Genomic DNA, 16,743 nt, shown 5'->3' on the forward strand with positions numbered 1-16,743 from the left:
CCTAATACTTACTTTTCTTAAGTTGTTCTTGAGTCATATTTACTATGAGGTTGTTTGTGTGAAATACGCATGTCCTTGCCAGAAGCAAGACCTGTTTTACACAAGACCCCATGCAACCACTCAACATTGCTACATGGACATCCATTAGCCCCCTTCCTTCCCAACTCCCAACAATGACAACCAGAGATCACAGAACAAAAAGATTGGGTGAGCAGCCAAGTAACAGTGACAAAAAGGACATCATGCAGAGCATCAGAGTGAGCAAGAGATACTGAGGAGGACATCCATTCCTGAGGGTACGTTATGACGGGTCATGGACTGGCAATGACCAAATAGATTCCTTGCATTGCGAAAGGAAATGCAAGGAGCAACAGCAGCTAAAAAAAAAGGAGGGGGAAAATGCAGCTGGACAAATCTCTTCCATTGCAGGCAAAGGTGAAGTCATCATAGCAGAAACAATAAATTAAAAAAAAATCCTTCTTCTTCAGGAAAATCTTGACCAAGGCTAGGAACAAGGAATAATGTTCTAACAACTACTGGCATCTACGTAGCTGGAGATGCCAGGGTTTGTTTAAGATGTCATAGGATAGATGTGCATGCTCTGGTATTACAGGTGACTGACTGCATCATTCTCTTATACTTGCCAATTAAAAGCCAAAGACTTGCCTTCATTTTTAAAGTATGTTGTTCTCAAGTCAATTTGATAACTCCTACAGACACTTTAAAAGGACTGCCTCTGTGGCAAACATCTTTCTTATCATTACATTTGTGAGTGAGGTTTTGTACATTGAGGTGATATAGCTGTTGTCAGACTCCCTAAATGAAAAAGCAGCTTCTCCTATAACCTAGATAACTGTTTTGGGTTTGTGTGGCGGGGTTTTGGTAGTGGTGGAGGGGCCTCGGGGGTGTCTCCTGTGAGAAGCTGCTGGAAGCTTCCCCGGCTCCAAGTTGGACCTGCCTCTGGCCAAGGCTGAGCCCATCAGTGATGGTGGTATCGCCTCTGGGAGAGCGGATTTAAGAAGGGGAACCTGCAGCAGGGGAGGAGATTGGAACGCGAGAGGAACCCCTTTGTGGGTACCGAGGTCAGGGAGGAAGGAGGGCAGGAGGGGCTGCCCCTGCAGCCCGTGGGGAGACAAGACGGCAGGCTGTCCCCCCCCAGCCTACGGAGGGGAGCAGGGTAGCAGATGCCCACCTGCAGCCCGGGGAGAGAGGAGCCCACGCCGGAGCAGGGGGATGGATGCCCCCCAGGATGGCTGCGACGCCATGGGAAAGCTCGCGCTGGAGCAGTCTGTGCCTGAAGGACTGCAGCCCGGGGAAGGGACCCACGCTGGAGCAGTTCATGGAGAACTGTCTCACATGGGAGGGACCCCACGGTGGAGCAGGGGACGAGTGAGGAGTCCTGCCCCTGAGGAGGAAGGAGCGGCAGAGACAAGGTGCGGCGAGCTGACCCCAACCCCCATGCCCTGTTCCCCTGTGCTGCTGGAGGGGAGGAGGGAGAGAGAACCGGGAGTGGAGTTGAGCCAGGAAGGAGGGAGGGGTGGGGGGAAGGCGTTCTAAGGTTTGGTCTTACTTCTCAGTATCCTTGTTTTGATTTGATTGGTAGTAAATTAAATTGATTTTGTTTTTTCTCCAAGTCGAGTCTGTGTTTTGCCCATGACCATAAGTGGTGAGTGATCTCTCCCAGCCCTTGTCTCGACCCACAAGTGTTTCTTTATATTTTCTCCTCCTCATCCCACTGGGGTGGGGGGGAGGAGTGAGCGAGCAGCTTCATGCTGCTTTGTTGCCGGTTGGGCTTAAACCACGACAATAACCCAAATCCCTGGTGACATTTCTTTTACCTTCCATACTCCCTGCAAGAAAAGGAGTCTTTGTGCAGGGACCCAAGGGACTTCACTTTGCAGAGCAAACTATGTGAAACTAAAAGACTCCAGAACTGCATATGTACCATGAATGGAACTAGATCAACTTGACCCCCTTATTTTGTATATTGATTAAAAATAATAATATCATCGCTTTACAATTGATAGTTTTTGTGGCATGATTATTGGGGAAGGCTGTCCACCACAGCAATAAATACTCACTGTTTACGGTACCTGCTAGTGCATTAATATTATTCAGTCCAACAGTGGCTCCAGCCAATCCTTGGAGAGTACCCAGAGAAGTCAAAGAATTCATGGCCGCACCAGCTGTGGAATTAGCAGTTGATGCAGCCACTGAAAGGAAAAAAAGCAAGGCAAAATTAAGGCCATATTTTGCTTCTTTTAGTTGATCACAAAACAGCTTACAATAATGCTGAGCACAACAGGGCTACTTGCAAGAAAAAGAAAAAAGAAAATGGGACCAATAGACAAACCTTGTTCAAGATATTAATAGTACGATTGTTCATGGAAAGTGTTGATGAGACTCGAACTGCAATGACTGGATCACAAAATTTAGCATTGTGCTATTGTTTGCGAACATAATACAAAAACAGTAAGTGTGGGATCAGTCACTTTGTCAAAAGTTTGTCAATCAACCTAGCATCCCAGGCTGATCAGCTAACCAGGCTATTGAGATTTTGCCACTTTTTAAACTCCATCATTGAAAAAAATAGAATTACTCATATTAATTTTGTCATAGAACAGCTTTCTGTTCTGGGCCCCAAGTGTTCTAAGAGAAATTTTAATTATTCTAAGTGAGACACCATGCCATTATGGCTCTGCTCTAGGAGACCGCATGAACATCATTTAAAGCCTTGAATTTTACAAAAAGAAGAATGACTGGCCAAATACAAAATGTAAGCACTGTCCATTTTATTGCAGGCTTTTAGCTTGTCCTTTGCACATAACTAGTCACATATATGCACCCCACAAATGATACTATATACATCCCCACAATCTGTGCCAGAGGGGAGGCTGAGGGTCAGGTGGAGAAAAGGTCCTCCCTGCTACAATGCCAAGGGAATGATGAAGGTGGATGAGATGAATCCATCTAAACTACATGCTTAGGAAGAGAAAGAGACTCACTCTGTTGTCACAGGAAAGTAATAAAGCACCTTAGAGAGAGCTATCATTTAGGATAGGTTGGATGAACTAGAAATGCATGTCTCTCTCATAGAAGGGCCTTGAATAACCAGTGTAGAATAAACACTTAACTTACAGGCAGGTAAACTTGCACCGGATGAATCACGCTCATAAAAGCTGCAGAAGCAATTAGGTTTTTAGCTTGTCTCCTGAGCCCTACTTTAGTGTATCATCATAAAGACTTTCTTTCTTTTCCTTTAAAAAGTTACATTATCTTCTGAAAAGTGAACATTTAAAGCCAGAATTTTGTTGATGATTTATTGGAGGCACACCACATCTACACCATGCTTTTTTGTTCCTATTCATTACCTAGCTGTGAAATGGTTAAGACCACTTTTATCGTGATGCTTTTCTGAGCTGTCGAACACATCAGATTACTCAGTGAACCCTCAAGAAAGTCTCTACAGTTGGCAGGATCCACTAAGGAAAGTAGGAGGCAACTTTTTCACTTTGTGCATAAACCTTAAAGCTCTAACCTACAAATAACCCACCTTTACAACCTTAAGACCCACCAAAGACAAGCCTTCACACTCATGCGGCCTCAAAGTAAGAAGACACTCTTGGTGTGGGTAAGGAGAGATTTTTCAGACTCTGTGAGTCATTCCTTGACCCCACATCCCTAGCATCTGAAATGTTATGAATAATTTTATATGTTGCAGATAGAAGCAGCTTTGATTATTCAATCTTTCTCCACAAAGCAATAAGAAGCCAATAATGTCTTTGATTAAAAAAAAAGTAATAAAAAAAAAAAAGTGAAAAACCACTTTTGTCAGATAATGTGGGCACCAACAGAGAAGAGAGAAAAAATCAAAGTGAATGAATGTCAGTGAATTCCCTGTGACCAACACTGCTTTGTGTTTCTGCTCATGTTCATTAGCAGATCATTTAAATGAAGTATATAAACCTCAAATCTGAAGGATCCGATTGGTTTTGACTGGGCTGAATTCTCTCCATTTCTGTTTCAGAGGATTATTACCCTCTTCTCTTGAGGAAACACATATATTTAAGAAATGAGAGAAATGGGGGCTAGGAAACTGCCTGAAAATTACATTAAAGCTCTTGGGGGCAAATAACTCCTGTGAATGAGAGCCATACGCTTATGGATTGTCAACACATCTGTTGGAGAAGGCAGAAAAACCTGATTAAATCCTTCTCTCTTGCGCAGCCCACAGAGTGCATTGTGGTGGCTCTTATCGTAGCCTCACTGCTCAAACACATGCTCCGGGGATGGTCGGTATCTGGGGCCAACATCTATTTTCTTCTTTTATTCCTATCAAGGTTCTCTATTCCATCAAACACAGAGCAGGTGCCTCAGTGATTCTCCCATTTGAAGCTGCAATGCAGATTATCTAGTTTGCCTAAATAATGACTTGGCATATAATCAATGTAAAATACTAGTTGGAGCACTGAAGCATCTCAGAAATCAGTGTTTTGTTGTTGCGGCTATTTCTTCTGCTTAGCAGTGATCTGTCTCACAGATCCACTGGGACAATGCTTTTTCCTCTTTGGCTTATTATTTCTTTGAGGAAAAAGAAACTGAACAAATTGTGTGGTTTCCATCATCTTATTGAACAGGGGGTGAACAGAAATGAAGGGATCGCCTTTTGTTAGGGCACTTGTAAAGGACAGATCCAGCACCTTGCTGCGTGAGGTTTCCTGAGAGACTCCACACTAGTTATCTCCTTCCCTTTGACTGAGACCTGCATGTATGAAATGAAGATGAAGACAGTGATGAGCTAAAATACTATCATAAAGGGGGCCATAAAACGTCCAAGATATTAAGAGAGGTGAAAATTTCTCACAAAATGCTGGATAAAGCCAACAGATGAAGCAATGGTATTCCTTGTCCCCCAAAAACTTAAAGGGAGATGAAACAAAAGTTAAAAGGTCCTACAAGACATGTGTGGAGGCTTAGGCCAGCTGAAAGTTTTTACCTCATGTGCTCCCAAAATACGCTGAAATCCATCTAAAGACAAGGACTGTGCTTCTCCTGTCCTTTGCCCTTTTCTAGTTTCTTTCCACTAAAAAATTGTAACATATATTGAACCAAAGGGAAAAAAGAAAAATCACATGCTTTGTGGTAACAGTAGATGACTGCACTGCTTTGGGGGAACCTGTATAACTCTCTCGTGTAAGCAAAGCTCTTGGGCTCCACAACTGCTCAGAGTAATGGCAAAGAAAGTATAATTCACTGTCGGAATAGTGTTATGCTATATTTATGGTTTTTAGTTGTCCAGATCACAAAAATAGATTGGATACCTACAGAATTTATAAACTGGTTTTTACCAGGTTCCCATGCTACCAAATAAATTAAAACATTTCACAACTCCCTCTATCCTCCACACCAGAACATTACTGCTCTGAATCAAATCACTTCATAGTGCTGCTTAATAAATAGTAGGCATCTGTCTCCAGGTACTTAGACAGCTTGATGTACAGAGCTGTCGTTCCACTAGGAATTGCCCTCTTTGTGCTACTGGTGCACCAGCATTCGGTGCAACAGTGAGGAAAAACAAAATACACACAAAAAGTGTAAATGACTTGGACTTCTGGTGTCACTCTGTATGGCACACCCTGTATCCACAACATTTGGTGTTTTATTTTTCTCTTTGCACTGGGAATTTTATCCTTGCCTCCTTAAAACCTATATATGTCAAAGACTCAATACATTTCTGGGACAGCATTAAGTGAGTTAGCTAATACTGAAGCTAGGGGGAGAGATTCAGCAGACTGGAGCTCCAGCCTGACGAATGCTAGCTGAATATACAATAGTCGCTGAAGAACAGAGATGCTTTTTACCAGCTGCACCAATCATTCCCTCACGATGTTAAGCCCTGGATAAACATCAGAACATGAGAGAGAAGATTTTGTCTACTCAGAGGAACTTCTTCCTCTCTAACATCAGTCATTGGAATAAGCTGACAACTTTCTCAAAGAGGCTGTTGCTCAATCAGAGACTATTGGCAGGAGTTACGGGGTTGAATCCTTTGGCTGTTGTTGCAAGAGTTTGGACGAGATGGTCATCATATTCCTCACTGACCTTAAAAATCTGTTAATACGTGAAAATAATATCACGGCATTGGATAAAGAGGTCAGTTTAGACTTGCAAGAGCAAAGAGTTGTCCAGTAACCTGTAGAAAAATCTGCCCTCTTTCCTGCAGGTACACTGCACGCTGGTCACCTCTTGCCTTCTCCATCCAGGCCACATACAGAGACTTTACAGAACACTTCAGCCTTTCCAACCATGAAAGGTGAGAAGATAAAAAATGTTGATTTTACTATTAGAGACCTTAGTGTTTCTTCTTCATTGACCCCTCTATTCCCACATTTCTGTGTCAGTCTCACAACCTTCCTCTTCTTTCTCCCAAACTCAACTCCACTTTAATAAACAATGAGAAGACTTCAAATAATACAAATAATATTATTAAGAAGTTGTGAAATGCAGAAGGGCATGGCTGCAGCCTTTCCCCAACAACCCCCAAACCAATTCCAACCCCAGCCATTTGATCTTACTGTGCTTCCTCCATTTAATTGATTAATTTTTTGCTATCAGCTTCATTATGAATAAAGAGACTTGGCCTTTGGTTAATATATTCTTTAACAGAGCTCTCTTTGATACAGAGAACACATTTTCATTTGGAGTGGTTGCTCTGCATGGTATAGATATTTGTGTTTAACTAGTAATGTTGCATTCATAGAGATTTTTAAGGCTGGAAGGAGCTGGCATTTTCAACTATTCTCCTCAACACATTTATTTCTGCCTGTAAAAGGTTATAGCACCTTTTAGGTCAGAGATTTTTTTAATAGAAATCTAAACTAGCAATGAGCCATTTCCCTTTTAATTTAAATAATGTTTCAACACAATTCCTAAAACCTGTGCCAGCCTAGAAAAACAAGTGGTATTAGCATAGAAACTTTTGGCCATTCTTTTGGCTAGCTTATGTCCATAGAGTCATGATGATTTAAATCATCTGGATTTACATCAGCTGGAAAACTAGATTCAGGATAACAGCATCTAGGAAAGGCAATGATGTGTAAATATTTCTTTGGCTTTGCTGTGCACAATGTGGATGCGATTAATTTCCCCACCTTTGGCAGCCTCATTGTTAGTTTAAGCCAGTCTAGTCAAAACTGATCTTGTGGACGGTCTCTGAGGTTAAGAGACCTCCAAGTCAGACACCCTACTTTTAGATTTCTATCTCAGGATGGGCTGAATTGCCCTTTGGAAGTGCTCCTGTTTCCACTGATGGAGATGGTGAACTCAAAGTAGATGTAGACCATTCAGAGAGGAAATGTGTTGTGGGATGGCATGCAGGGTGAGCTAAACTACGAGATGCTATTGATGCCTTTCCCAGTTCTGCCTCAAACTTCTTGTGCTGCCCTGGATAAAGCACTCGCTATGCTTTTGCTGCAAGACAGAGCTAATTCTGCTTCTTCCCCGTTGCTGGCTTGTCTCCTAGAAAGCCATATCTTGGAGGCACAGGCAAATTTTTGTCATGCCTATTTACTTCCTACACCTAAGACCAAGGGTTGCTCTTGATAGGGCTTCTAGGTATACTGAAGCAAGAAAACCACAGACCTATGTTCGTCTGGGCAAATCACAGCCCTCTCATGTCTCAGGGCCAATTTATAAAATGAATCCTCTTCCCCAACAGAGGAGGTCAACTGGAGGGTCCAGAGAGGCTGCCTGAGCACCTGGTGATGAAACAAAGTACTAGATAAACACTCCCTCTCGGTGTTGCTCTGAAGAAAACGACCTACTCAAATCACACATGTACCACTATGATTTAGCAGAGAGATTGTTTGCAGTGTGGTCGGCCCCATTCTTTCCTTAATTTTTTTGGCAAATATCTAAGTAATAAAGAACTCCAATGACTTCTCAGCAAAGTCACATACCACAGAAAAAACCAGTCTTTTGGAAACTCCATACTATATACGCTAACTTGGTGCTATTTTATGGGTGGTGATATGCAGTAGGCTGTGCACTCTCTCCATTCCTCTTCACCTTGTCCTGTTCCCTTCCTCCTCTTCCAACATTGGCATACTCTCTGGAAATGATACACAGTCACACTGCAGGCCTGGGATTAAGGTATTAAGAACATGAAAGAGGCATTTCAAAGATTTTAAGTAAAGTTTCTTTTTGGAAACATTATTTTGGTTCTAGGGCAGGACTAAAGGAGAGAATGGGCAAAGAAAAGCAAGGGCAGCTTTAGCTCTTTGCCTGCACAGAGAGTTGCTGTAGACCTTCACCCACCCCATCCATGTGAAGAGCAGCTCATGTTTCTGGAGCAGAACCAGCTTTCTGGTGCTGCAGGGCTTCAGGGCAGCTCCAAGACCGGCTTAACTACACTGGGGCTTTCCACATAGAGATTCACAACGGTAACTGTGTCAGCCCTGCTGACAGCTTTCCTTTAGGCAGCTCTTGGTTACACTCCACGACTGCCTGTCACTACCCAACGCACGGCACAACAGGAAGCTCAACGTTTACTTTGATATCAGCTACCTGCTTATCACCGCTCGGCTGTGAACCCAACTTTGTTCTTGTTGTTTTACTTAATGGAGGGTTTAAATAACTTGGTGTTCTAAGTACTTATTTTGCTCTGGTTAAGACGATATAGCAGTGCACCAGGGATCAATATTACCCACTAATTTAAGGTTTGGTATCTCTATAACTTCAAGCATGAGAAGTTGCAGAGAAAACATGTGCTCTTTTGGGAAAGACTCCTGTCAAATCTGTATTGGCAGTTGTCTGAGTCCAGAATCCTCTTTCTTGTACTGAATTTGGGTGTATTTCTGATTTTCTGCTGCCTTCCTGAGCTCACTGACTCCAAGGGCTAGATAAAACAGATCTGACTTAAACTGCTCCTGACTAAATGGCTGCCATTCAGAGGGACGCAGAGTTGGCCAACAGGAACCTTATGAAATTTAACAAGGACAGATGCAAAGTCCTGCACCTGGGAAGGAATAATTCCTTTCAGTAACCCAGGCTGGGGATGGATGGGCTGAGGAGAAGCTCTGCTGCAAAGGACCCGGGGAGGGGGGGGTGTCCTGGTGGGAGGTGACCATGAGCCAGCAGCATGCCTTGGCAGCAAGGAAAGCCAACAGCATCCTGGGCTGTTGGAACAGAAGAGCTAGGAGACCCAGGTGCTGTTTCCTCTTTACTCAGTGCTTGTTACATCACATCTAAATACTCCATCCAGATTTGGGCTCCTCATTGCAAGGAAAACATTGATCGGTTGGAGGGAGTTCAGTGGAAGGCCAGTAAGATGGTCAGGGGCTTGAGCACTCATCCTGTAACGAGTTGGGCTTGTTCAGGCTGGAGAAGGTATGGTTTAGGTGGACCTAAAGCAGCCTCCCAGTACTTATGAGGAGGTCATCAGCTAGACAGAGCAGTAGTGTATGGTGGGAGGATGAGAGGTAAATTGAAACAAGAGAGGTTCAGTCCAGATATAAGTAAAAATATTTGTACCGTGAGGATTGTCAAGCACTGGAACGGTTTACCCAGATCGCCCAGTCTGTGTCCTTGGAGGTTTTCAAGACTCGACTGGATTAAGCCCTGAGCAACCTGATCTCACGTCACACCTGACCCTGCTTTGAGCAGGGTCTTGGACTACAGACCTCCTGAGGGACCTTCCAACCTCGATTATTCTATGATCCTATGAAAAGTAGAACAGTGTAGCGGAAAAGTAGAAAAAGTCAGATAACACTGAGGCAGAATGAAAGAAAGCTGAAGAATTAAGATGTGTTGGCAGAAAACTGAACTGGCTTCTGTTCTTGGGTCTGTTTACAGGAATAGAGGTTGACAGCTAATATGCCACTTAACTCTTGGCTGTGCTTCTGATTCTAGGCTGCCACAACTACTTTGTGTGGGCTAGATTTCCAGGGCTAGATCTACATCTAACAACAGGAGGTCCTGACCTTGGACGATTCCTTGAGATTTTAGATTCCTCTTAGTTTTCTTTAGATTTAGCAATGTGCAACAGAAAATAAAATCATAGTAGAAACACGGAAAGAGATGATATAAAGAAATGATGCAGAGAGTAAATGCAGCAACAAAAGAAGATCAAAATTATTTTAATACTTCTAACACCTCCCCAGTCAGTGACATAGAAAAAAAAATTATAAGAGTTGGGGACAAAAGGAAAAGAAATATTAAACCCAAAGCAGAAATCTCTAATTTTAGCAAGTTGAATTTAAAATCTTTGTTTACTACCCAAAATCTCTTGGGTAAACAGAATATTCCTTTGTCCCTTTGTTAGTATAAGAGGGATAATAAAGCTAAGAGACAACACGGGATTTAAGGATAATCTGATTAAGGCTGTGTTCTCTTTTTTCTTTCTAATCTTTAGTTGCAAAAACAAACAATGTTTGGAATGATGTCTTGCAAACTGTATCTAAACAAGATGAACACCTGCTGGCCTGAGTCAAGGACTAAAGATATTGGACAAAGTTTAGTTGTGTTGGAAAAAGTCTATGCAAAGCTTCCAACTTTGGTCTGATTTACAACGTCTTATTTTGGTTGTGGTACTCTCTTAAACAGAGAAGAATGGCACCCAAATGTAGGAGGTTCTTATGTAGTGGGGAATCTGGACCACTGATCTGGTGTTATGTGGGATTCTGGCCAGATGTGATCTTACATGTTTAAGGTCAATTGATTAAGGTGTATTCTCTTTATGTAGCACTAACAACAACTGGTTGTTTTAAAGAGATGGAGGCCCCAAACCTTTCTCCTAAACGTGCGAATGAAACAACTCTAATGGAAAAGAGGAGCAATTCAAGTATAGTAATGATGGAGCTTATGAAATGAGGATTATAAACATGGGCATGGGGGAGAAGTGGGTAAGTCAATCACACCACCCATGTGACATGGCTCTCAGGAATTTGCAGTTGCGTTTCTGTCTGAAATGAGCACACTCTACGGGCTCTGACTGCATAAGGAACATTTTAAAGGGGAAGAATAATTAAGCGATGACAGAGGCATCATCATTATTAGATAATCACAACCCAGGGGCATTAACAAACATTGAGTGCCTCTAATCCCATGGGTTCTAATTATTCTGTGATAATAACCACACCTCCAAGTTTTAATTTATTCTTGTGGAGAATCTGGGGGGGGGGGGGGAGGTGGGGGAAGGGGGGGCATTTTAATATTTTTGCTGAAAGAAGATGCAGTTGGCCTTTCAAAAGGGCTCATCAGTATTCTAACCTAACTAGCATGTGTGATTGGCATTAAATTGTCTGCCCTTTACGGTGATCTCCAGCCAATCCGAGTATTCACCCTGGCACAAACCGGTGGTCTCCCAGTTGCTAACATAGCACCAGCATACACTGGTTCTGTTTCTCGGGGCAATTTTTGGCAAAGGAGAGGTGGATTTTCCTGGTCTGGCGTGGTTAATTCTTCATAAGGTCCTCTAACAAACACATTGCCATTGGTGTGGAGAGAGAAGTAAAAACTTGCTCATTTTCTGGTATCTTGGAAGTGCTGTCTGACATGTCAAAAAGGAAGATTCTAGTAAGTTTAAGTGCTCTGCTTGTGCTTGGATAGAATAAAATAAAAGTGACAGACGCACTCCAGGGAAAGAGCACCAGAAAAGCAAGAGAGCAAGAAAGAGTCAGGGGGAAAGAAGAATGACAATATAGAAAGACATACACTAATATCACAGCCTTCGTCAAATAAGTCAGTGTCCCTCTACTTCTTCATTACTCACAGGTGAACAATTCCTGTGAAAGATTGTCCATATCTTCTCTGGGTACAGGAAAAGAGAAGCACCAGTGAGGAAAGGAGGAAGGGAAAGCTGCATCCACTCAACATCTGGTTGCTTCTGTGTGTCTGTGTGCATGCATGTGCAAATGAGACTAAGCAAGACAGAGGGGGAGAGGGAGAGAAGGAAAGGAGTCTCTCCCCATGGTGATCCTTTTGGCTGAAGCTGGCTTTCTGAAAACAGTTTTATGTTTTACAAAGTCCTTTGAGTACTTTCACTTATACAAGGAAAAAAAGAAAACAGAGAGGTGAACCAATTCATTCAAATTCTTGGCAAATTCAGAAGAAGCCAAGGGCTTCAAGAACTGGAGACTAACTTTAGACTCATAAATCCATACTCTTCAGTAGTGCATGGGTCTTTGAGAGCTAAGCACGCCCTGTGAACATGGGACGAGCGAAAATCAGGGTCACTTATCTTAACCACTTATGTCATTTATGTTAAAGCCTAGCTTGACATTTCTGATTGTCTTGAAATTACAGTGTCTATACCAAGGACTTTCCACAGCAGTGCAAAGAAGGAGGAGAAAACAGAGCACACAAAGGTACTATAGGTATGGCAGACAAACCTATCAGCTGGTTATTTTTGTAGTTTTCTAGTTTTCTAGGTCTTCTGTACCGTAAGTTTCCTCCAAACCTATCTATCTAACAGAAGGTATTTTAGGAAACAAGCATTTATTGATTGGGCATATCTTTGTGAATCTAGGCTATTGTGTTTAAGGGTACATTTTCCTGTGAGATTATGAAGATGGAGAGAGAGAGTAAAAAGCAAGTTAATATTCTGGGCCAATTCCACACTGATGCTTCTCTTTTGTTGAAATGTATTGCTCAGTGAAGACCATCCACCTCCAGTGTAAACTACAAGTCATATATCCTATTTCAGCACTGTGCCTGCAACATATTGTGCATTCTCCCCAGCAGACCACAACTATAAATTGCCTTAGGTTTTGGGTGGGAAGTACTTTAAAGAGAGGCTAGGGAAGACAATAATAATGCACAGTGGACTGGCTTGGGTTAAACTTCATAGCTGACCATTAGATATTTCCAACTGTAACTCAAACTGAAATCGAACCAAACTGAAATCCCACAATATGAAGAAAACAAAGAATAATTACTGAGCATTTATGACTCTCTTACTCAGTGGGGCCAAGGGCTGTGGCCTGTGTTCATCGAAGCACCACTGAGTTCACATCAAAACCAGAGCATTAGCATTTCTACAGGGAACTTCCAGCTGTGCTCTCATGTTTATTACTGCTATCTCACACAATTTGGAGTGAGCTATTGTTCAGGGACTCGTGCCCCAGTGCTGAAATGACCTCCACGTGGAGCCACTTCAGCATACAACCACTGCCAAATCACTTGCTGAAGAATTTCTGAACTAGAATCAATAAGGCTCTACTTGAGGCCAGGATCTCCTGCCTGGAGTGCAGGTTCCTTCACGCTGCCCCCCGTGTGCCTGCATCATCTTTGACATACTTTCACCACTAAGAAAGAACAAACAACAAGCAGTAGCATCTCTCCATAAAAAAAGAGTGTCAGTAGAGTCCAAGCCTATAGTTCAACGTAAGCAATATTTTTGTTGCAAGAGTGCTAATCACATGCGTATATGGCAATTCAAATTCTAGTACTTGGGAGAGGATGGCCTGATTCATCTTCATTTTCACCTCTCTAACACATCTGTCTTAATATCAGGTAAATAGTCCTTGGGAGGTGTTTGTCTTTCCATCGCAGCAAGATGTGCCTAAAAGATTTGTTTACTTCAGACGCTTAGGAGTCTTATCCATGATATTTTAGAGTAAAGATGAGATAAACTATAGATTGAAAATTTGAGTCTGTAGGTAAAGGAGTTATGAGTCCAGAAAGTGCATGAATAATAATTTCCATGGAAGAAAGGATTTTTAGTGGGGTGTGCAAGCACAATCTCATTGTAATAGCACACCACAAGATATAGTCATTCGCCTCTGTAAGCCGCAGAACTCGAGGATTATCTTGTCTCATGTAAAATTACTCAGCCAGGTCCTTTGCAGACCATTTGTAAAGTCATACATAGTTCAATGTGGCACTGGTTCTTTTCATTCATATTGCACATCTTTGTTCCGCCAACAGCAAAGGCAGTCAAGGGTTTACTTTATTTGGTTTTAAACTCATGCCGTTGTTGGGGATATTTTTGTTTGGCCAATGCATAAAATAAATTAGCAGCCTCATATTCAAACAACTAGCTCTTTTCAGACAATGCTGAAACAATTAGGTTAAAGACATTCATAAACTCTAATTCCCATTATGTTCCACAATTTATCCTGCCTTAGGAAAACAGACCATGAGTATCCATGGACATGTGTACAATTCAGTAGTGTTGAAGGAGCAGTGCTGGCAGTAGTAAACCTTAAATAGTTGAAAGCTCCTTCAAGTGCATGAGTTTTGCTAAGATTTAAATTATTTCCTGACTATCATGAACTCCAGCATTTTCTGGGCTTGGAACTTCTTGTAAGATGTATAGCATATAAGCTCACCTATCTATCTGTGTAGCCAAGCTGATAGTATCATGTTTCTTTTGTAGAAAACAACCCTGAATGAACTTGAAATAGTACTTCCAACGGAAAGAAAAATAGCCTTTTTTACAAACTGGGATTCCTGTGGCTTGAAATAGAGATTAAGAGTGGGGTAGAGAGATACTTACAAAATATGATGTATTATAAAGCGTTATTAGTACACTGCAAGCAAATTAAATCCTGAAATGTGCTAAGGCAATGGATTTAATACTTTAGGAAGATGATAATGTACTAATGTTTAAAAAAACAAACATGTCTCCTGTTGAATTAGATCTGACTAATCCATGGTTTAGCACTGCACACCGTTTCCTAAAAAAAAACCACCCAAAGCATTAGCTAGCACAATGCTTCACTGAAAAATATGCATGTGTTTCTGTCCTTCAGTATACAACTTTGATATTTATGCAGTTCTGAGGAAACAGTCAGAGATTTCTGTGCCAAAAATTCATAAATCGATAATGTTGGTTCTAAAAAAGAGGGAAGGAGCTTTTGCAAAACATCTCTTTCTGCAGTTGCCGGGCAGCCTCACACTTCTTCACTGACAGCTTCTGCCCACCCCAAGCCCAGCCATTTAGCAACTGAATTTCCTAACATCCGTCGGGCTGAATTCATACACCTGTTCAGAAACCAATTTGCTAGGAGAATATACAAAGACCTGTTACATTTTAAGGGACAAATATGCAAACAGGTCATTCCAGTTAATTGATGGCCTGTCTGCTGCTATCAGCATCCTTCAGGTTATCACTGGCTCGGTTTTCCAAATGAGGAGACCAGGGAGAGACAGTGCTGTTCCAGGGAGGCTCTGTGGGAATTCATCACCCTTCACCTCTCCTTTTACTGTACGAGGACTCTGGGAGATTTTTAGCCACAATTCCTACTCTTTTCTTCTTTAGTCATTTAAGATATTTTGTAGCATTATTAAAAATACAAATATAGGTCAAAAATGCATGCCCAGTTTCCTATTTTTGGCTCCAACTTGTGTTTGGATGCCTGCTTAAGGGTGACCTAATTATCAGATGGGCTTAGTACCAATATATCTCTCCAAGAAGTAGCATAGTCTCTGGGCACTAAGAGCAGTCAAAATCAATTCACTTATTCAGGAGCCTAAGCAGAGACTCAGAAACTTAACACTATGTGGGTAAGCCGAGCTGACACACAACAGTTCAGAAATACACTTCTCCCATCACAAATCTCCTTGAACTATGCAGTTAAGTGACAGGCACTGGGTGGTGGGCATGCTAAGGCAAGATTTTCTTCCCTGGCTTCCTTGCAAACACATACTTTTAAAAAAATGGTGCTGAGATCAGGGTTAAGGCATTGGACTGCTCTGTGCTCTAAGCACTAAGATAACAGTGCTAATAATACAACTAGATTTAAACATAAAATCGAAAATCATACACTTGGGTTGTTTAAGCATCCATCCAGGGTATGTGTACTGTATGTATACTGTATTTATAAACCTTTATTTAGGATGTGTGTTATATTTATCAACTCTATCTTTATTGTAAAAATAATGAACATTATACTAGGGACGTTTTCTATGAACTGCAAAACTAATAAAGCTTATTTTAAATTATTTTATAATAATGGTACCTTATTTGAAATTATTTTATAATAATGGAACCTGCATTAATTCCACATGAAATGGTACAAAAATAATCAATTCGTACTACAGTATGAAGAGTGCCATTCTGCATTTTAAACCTATCTTTTCCAACATGAAACTTCTACCTCAGTTCATTCTTTAGCAAACTGTCAGACTTTCCTACACATCTACTGGTAGGGTTATTTTTGGATCATCCTGGAAGCAAATCACAGCTATCTCAGTGGGTGTACTGGCCTCTAACAAAATGTCACGGTGGCAGACTTGCACCGCTGATTGGAGAAAAATGGATTGTACTGAAGTGAACAAAAAGAGAATCTTCTAAGAATGATTATTTGAACATTCTTCACTGCTTCTCAGCTGAAGCATCTTGTATATTCTATAAAATCTCTAATATTTCAACAATTGTGTTCACAACATGAATACCTTCAGCTAACAAAGACAATCTTCATACTGTATTAGGCGGTAGAGAAAATAATGAACCACAGAGACGCTAACTATAAGTTAAAATTCTCTGCTTTTAGCAGGGGATAAGGATGAATTAATTCTTACAGGACAGGCACTGTAATAATTTTTTTTTTCTCTTTTTCAGTTTATTCTATACTTCACAGACTTCCTTTTTGGGGGCTGTTATTCTTCAATGTCAGCATCTGCCTGAAAATGAGTATTTTTAGACTTTTGTGCCTAGGAGAAGTTTTTTTTTCAACGTAAGAGTTAATGGCTGAATTCTGATATAATATAGCAAAAGCTGGGCTGGATTTTAAGAGGTCA

The 16,743-nt window shown here is 41.4% G+C and overlaps 1 protein-coding gene across 11 annotated transcripts in view; it reads right to left on the reverse strand.

Annotated features, from left to right (window-relative positions):
* The window catches only part of CELF2 (CUGBP Elav-like family member 2), a 379,009-nt gene that overhangs the window by 22,406 nt on the left and 339,860 nt on the right, over nt 1-16,743 (reverse strand). For 7 of the 11 annotated variants that reach the window (XM_052790987.1, XM_052790984.1, XM_052790983.1 and 4 more), the window contains one exon: nt 2,082-2,213. In XM_052790987.1, coding sequence (XP_052646947.1) covers nt 2,082-2,213 — 132 coding nt within the window. The remainder of the gene's footprint in view (nt 1-2,081; nt 2,214-16,743) is intronic. The other 4 variants (XM_052790985.1, XM_052790988.1, XM_052790991.1 and 1 more) reach the window with 1 other exon arrangement.

The sequence above is a fragment of the Harpia harpyja genome, chromosome 6 (assembly GCF_026419915.1).
Source record: "Harpia harpyja isolate bHarHar1 chromosome 6, bHarHar1 primary haplotype, whole genome shotgun sequence".
NCBI lineage: Eukaryota > Metazoa > Chordata > Aves > Accipitriformes > Accipitridae > Harpia > Harpia harpyja.